This window comes from Symsagittifera roscoffensis, chromosome 1, assembly GCF_963678635.1.
Source record: "Symsagittifera roscoffensis chromosome 1, txSymRosc1.1, whole genome shotgun sequence".
NCBI classification, from domain to species: Eukaryota; Metazoa; Xenacoelomorpha; order Acoela; family Convolutidae; genus Symsagittifera; species Symsagittifera roscoffensis.
Window position 1 is genome coordinate 7,968,266 of NC_087062.1, and position 6,000 is coordinate 7,974,265.

The 6,000-nt window shown below is 38.0% G+C and overlaps 1 protein-coding gene across 1 annotated transcript in view; it reads left to right on the plus strand.

Annotated features, from left to right (window-relative positions):
- Positions 1-5,220, plus strand: part of LOC134844346 (agrin-like) — a gene marked incomplete at its 3' end in the record, with an annotated part of 48,898 nt that extends 43,678 nt beyond the window's left edge. The window contains 6 exon segments of the mRNA XM_063861023.1: positions 1,184-1,303; positions 2,058-2,239; positions 3,086-3,356; positions 3,570-3,842; positions 4,429-4,557; positions 4,960-5,220. Of these exon segments, the coding sequence (XP_063717093.1) occupies positions 1,184-1,303; positions 2,058-2,239; positions 3,086-3,356; positions 3,570-3,842; positions 4,429-4,557; positions 4,960-5,220 (1,236 nt within the window).
- Positions 5,221-6,000: the final 780 nt, after the last annotated feature.

The following is a 6,000-nucleotide window of genomic DNA, read 5'->3' on the forward strand; positions in this document are numbered from 1 at the left end:
AAAAAATGTTTTTTTTTTTGTTCAGACTATGTTGGGAACATTCTGTTTTATTTGCAAAATAACCGGCTACCCTTGTTCTGTTATGGCGAGATCGGAGAAGCAAGCCGGGCGTGGTTTTCGCCTAAATGTGACGTTGACCAAAGCCATACTAACAAGGATAGCTGGTTGTTATGCAATTAGCGCAGGAAGCTCCGGCCATCATTTAAAAAAAAACTAAAATTGCGTTGTTTTTTTATTTATGGTGTGATGTGAAGATCTGCCAAAAAATCAATAGTAAGTTTCGATAGTAATAGAAAAAATCAGAAAAAACTAAGAAAAATTAAAAAACCAAAAAAATGATTTTTTTTTTCACATTTTTGGCAGAGTATTTTTTTTTGCTTTTTTACTTTTTTTCCCCAAAAAAGCGCCAAAAAAGTCCGTTAATTTCATTTTACTGTATTAGGATTTTGGCTTTACGAAGTCTTAAAGGCTGCTATCAGCTTATAATAAGTTTATTATAAATTATCATCATTCGCTTTATCAGCTTGAAATTGGACTAACTATTAAAAACTTCAACCAGGTTTTTCTCGTTTTTCCGACACTGAGAGAATATTTAATTTTTTGAATATCGTTCGAATCACAAATGAAACAGACTAAATAGGAATCATCACTCAACCTGTTTCAATTTGTTGTACCTGATTTTGCGTGGAAAACATTTATAAACTAAAACTCACCCGAATACAAAATGTTCGGAACACTAAGTTAGGTTAATTTACCAGCAGATTTATTGAAGCCCACAATATTTTCTATTTCACTGGATTTTTAGTTTTCTCTCCTCATATAAGGGGTATAACCGAGAAAATAATAAAGCTCGTGAAACTTTAAGACCTGTTGTTAAAATCGCTATCAACAGTTTGCTACCCGCACTCAGTAAAAACAGAAAATAATAGATTATAATGGATTTTTATAATTAGTCTCCATAAATTTCAAAAAAAATTGATTATTATTGATTTAAAATGGATTATAATGTTACTATTTTTCGAAACAATAAAAATCGTTAAAATCGATTATAATTTTGCTAAAAGTACGATTATAATTATAATATAACCGATTATTTTCTCTTTTTACTGAGTGCGGGTAGTGCTATGCTAATAGATATGTATGCCAAATGAGGCGTCTCATTTCCTCCTGACTTTGATTACAGCACCTGTGTGTGGGTCTGACCTGACAACGTATGACAGCCAGTGTGAGCTGGACATGGCCAACTGCAGGAAGAGTCCGGGGGAGAAACAGGTGACACTCCTCTCAAATGCACCCTGTCCAGGTCAGTGGTTTTAGCCAGGCTAATTTCTTATTTGTACTCAGTAGCGGATTTAGGGAGGGGGCGGGGGGCATGTTCTTTTTCTCAGAGATTCGAACCCCAGCTGACCCAAAGGGTCCCCCCTTTGTACTATTTTGAGATATCCATTTTTGGCTGACTGACCTAAAAATTTTTCTAAAGGCGCCTTTGACGCCAATCTATACTTATTATGAGGGGGAAGCGCGCGTCGAAAAAACGCAATATTTTAGTCGAAAATTTCCAAAAATTTGCATGCGGCGCAGAAAATTTGGTCAAACTTGGGTCTTTATAGTGGTCAATTTGGTCGACCTAAAAAAAAGGTCGACAAAGTTTTCAAAATTGTTTTGAAAATGCACCCCCCCCCCCATTCCTCGAGAAAGTCCTCGATCCGAGCCTGTTTGTATTAAAAGAATTCTCGGGTTTAGGGAGCAATTTGAGTTTAAAAAACATGAGAAATTGAAAAAATCGGCTTGAACCATTTTTTAGCTCTCACAGGGCGCTTTTAAACAGGATGAAAAAACTCAGCGCTTTGTAATTAAACTTTTCCCAAAAACATTTCTTTTATAAACATTTCTTTATTGAGGTTTATTTCAATTATTTATAATCCCGGTGAAAAAAGCATCCATTGCTTCGCTTTTGTCCATTTTTTGAGCAAAGTCCATTTGATTGATTAGCGTCTTTTTTTTTATCTCAAACTTATGAAAATATCTCCCTTAAACTTCCAATTTCCCTGATTCAGATTTGTGTGTGGGGAGGGAGTGTCGCCACTACGCGACGTGTGTGCTGGTGTCCCTGAACAGCACCAGGTGTGAGTGTCCCCAATTAGACTGCAGTCTCTGGGGGAGGAGACCCCTCTGCGGCACTGACAACAGAAACTACTCCAACTTATGTCACCTTAGAGACACTTCCTGCAAAAACAAGGCCAGTACAAACAAGTCAATGGTACAAACCGTTTTTTTTGTTTAGTCCATATCTTCCCGGATTGAAATTGGTTCCCTTTTTAGTCTAGGTTTTTTGAGGTCTGCTTAATGTACTCTGCTTCATCTGTTTAATGAGATCTGCCTAATTTTTTAAGAGTATCGTGTGAATAACCTAATTTCTGGTGAAAAGAAACGGATGAGTTCACGTTTTTAAAATATTGGTCTTCTTAATCGATCGTCATTTTTCCAGAAATTTGTCAGGCTTTTGTTCCATGGATCAAAAGTAATGAGCCGAATCTTCAGAAAAATAGGCAGCATTTTTGGTCGCAGCTAGGAAGTCATGGCCTTTGATGGAATACCATATTTATAAAGCGTTGCTGTATTGAGCTGATACGTGTTGCGACCTTGCACTCCGGAACTGTTTATGGAAACGCGTGGCGGTTATCGGCGCGCCAGCGCCAGCGCCAGCGCCAGCGCCAGCGTCAACGCATGCAAACCGCCCAACCACGAGTCCACTGTAAAAGGCTCTTTGAAAAATGGCGAAATCTGGAAAAGGACAAATTTGTCAATTTAAGCTTCAGAACTAAATCTGCACTAAATAAGTGCGAGCCAGTTCATGCTATGTTTAAGTTTTCATAACAGACTAGAAAAAATGTGAAATGTGTTTGCTCATATGAATTTAATGTCGATTAAATAACCAGATTAATTTTCAACTGTAAAAAAGAAGTTAATATTGATTCAACTTTTAATATTTCCAAACTCGACAAGCAAAAAGTTTTTGGGAAAGACAAGTTTTAAACTCTGGTTTTAAAATGTTTTTTTTTTAGTTTTTTGGTGTTTTCTTTAGGTTGACATAGCGGTGATGCGTGATGGATTTTGTCCCCCTGACCTATGCGAGGGCTACCAGTGTCCCTTCTTAGCCGAGTGCTTCAGCCGCGACGAGAAACGAGAGTGTTCGTGTCGCGAATCGTGCGAGGGCGAGAACTTCGACCCCGTTTGCTCTTCTCTCGGAGTGACTTATTCAAACATGTGTGAATTGAGAAAGGATGCGTGTACAAAAAAGAGTGCTGAAATCAAACTGAACAACAAAGGTTTCTGCAATGAAAAGTTCGCTTCCGGTTAGTGATGACGACACAAAATCTTCTTTCCTTTTCTTATCTTTTTTTTCAATATATTCTAACTTTTGACGTTTCCGAGAGTCAAGTCATATCAAGTAATTTCTATTCACAACATAGTTTTTCATGGTTACTTCGTAGCGAATCGCCTTTTTTTAATGGGTATATAATTAACAAGATCCAAAATTTGAATGAAAAGTTTTGGCTCTGTAATAGAACAGTGCCGCAAACAATGCAAAGCGCCCCGAGAATGTCTGCCAACTGGACGCAACGGCCAAGTGGAATGCACGTGCAAGCCTTGTCCCCCCACATCTATGATAGCCGACAAGAAGTCAGTGTCCACTAAGACGAAAACGAAATTGGACGACTCTTCAATTTGCACTGAGTCGGGAATGGCTTTTGAGACTACGTGCGAGCTGAAATTCTCAGAATGTATGAACAATGTGAGCTACAAAGTCACAAACGACCGGATAATCTGTGACATCAAAAGTAATTATTCTGCTGATGCTCTTAGACAGTGATATTTTAAAAATAATTGTAGTTCGTATTCATCAATCTTCAAAAATTGTGTAATATAATTGGGTATAATTGTGCGTTTATAATTTATAAGTTTTGAAAAATTCAGGTTTTAACCGCGATTGCCTAAATCTTTTTTAAATTGGACCGCTAAAAAGTCAGCTGCATTTTTTTGCATGTTTATATTTGGACCAAAAAAAGTTTGTAAAGAAACATGCAACTTCTGAGATGTTTTTTTTTTGCGATTATGCCTTTCATTTTTGCGAAGTAAGAGAATCTGAAATACTCAAGAAACTTTCAAGTGAAGACGTTCAGCCTTTCCTATCTCTCACGGCTAAAAATGGTTCAGCAAGGTTTTCACGCCTGACGCAAAAAACGCAGCAACCAGTTTTGGGTAACTTCAGATTTTTGCACCTTAATGACATTTTCGAACCCAAAGCATGACCGAAAAACTGTGAAAATGATACCCATATAATATTTATGCGCTTGTTTTGAGCTACCTGAAATCACGCTAAAAAAATCAACTTTGAAGTAGCGGACAACAAGATTTTGGGTTTAGATTCGTGCTTCGGGGACGACTCCTCTCTAGTGTATCGGGATGATATGGCCGAGGACATCTTCAGATGTTCGGACGACAGTCAGTGTCCAACGGGTGCATTTTGTGAGAGGAGCACCTGCTGTAGCCTCAGTTAGTTATCAACTGTTTAAGATAAGACTATTTATTCACGCGAGAGAGGACCAACCTACGAGTTGTTCAGCTCAAACGGGGATCAAATGTTGCGCCCCCTAACTAATACCCCTTGTAACAATCGGTGCAGCAATATGCATTACGGTTATCTTACCTACCAAATAGTCGTCTCTTTTCAATGAATGGCTATAATGAGGATGCCAGATTACTTATTTAAAAATATATTTATATGAATATCATTGCGAACTTAGTAAACAGTTCTTACAACAATTCTGTAGCTAATGAAAAGATAATCTTGCTCTTAATTTTTGTAAAAAGCAGGAAACGTATTATTTTTTCGTAGTTATCTTAGATTTAGCCAGTTTTTTTGTCCTCGAAAAAGTACCTTCTCATTCCTTGTAGAATCCTGGATGGTGGAGGTCTTCCCTCCCTGCTCCGACAGTCCCTTCGGCTGCTGCAAGGACAACTACACTCCATCTGGGGGCCAAAATTACGAAGGGTGTCCCGAATTCTGCGACTGTGACCCCTACGGGTCCTACTCTGACCTGTGTGATGAGATGGGTCAGTGTCTGTGTAAGCCAGGGGTCACTGGAAAGAGGTGCGATGCGTGCAAGCCTTTCTTCTGGGGGTTCGACAAGAGTGTCTACTTCGCTGCATGTAAAAGTTAGTCATGACAGTAAAAATTAAAGCGATTTTAGTTTTTCTCATTATGATAAGTTATTCATATAATGTTTTATTAAGTTCGGAGATATGAGTTAAAACGATGCACTGAAAAAAACTCTAATCATCTATTTGATTCTCAGATTCTCACTGTAGAAGTATACTCATTGGTTACGTATCAATGTACGTTGTCAGTAAAGAGAAGTAAGTAAGACAACTTGAATTCGTTTTGGTCACCAGCGCCAATGGCTGAACACACAGTTGACGGTCACTACCATGTTGACCTTGGTAGCTTGAGTTAATAATATAGTACATAATACCTAATAAACATAAGTTACATAACTGGAACCTGATCTAAACTACATTTTATGATTGGATAAATTAGATATTTTACCAATGTAAAGTATTTAATATTAACCAATCATGATCCATCTAACTAACAATCCACTTATTTGTAAGTGCTGAAATTACTTGTAATTTCAGCACCAGAGAGATTTGAATTTAACGTAGAAATTAGTTGAACTCTCCCGAGTACTTCAGCAGCCGCAATAAACCAGTATACCCTAGATCTATTGAGCCTAGCAGAGACTAGTTAAACAACCTGAGACTAGATAGTATAAGAGTAAGATTAGGATCGGTATTAGACTAAGAAGTTGCACGAATCTATCCGGCCGAAAATAAGATAGCGTGACGAGCAGACGGTGTACCCTATCCGAAATTACTCTATGAGTTATACACTTCGGTCCTAACTCATCTGGTGCGACCATAAGTCTCGAACAAGAC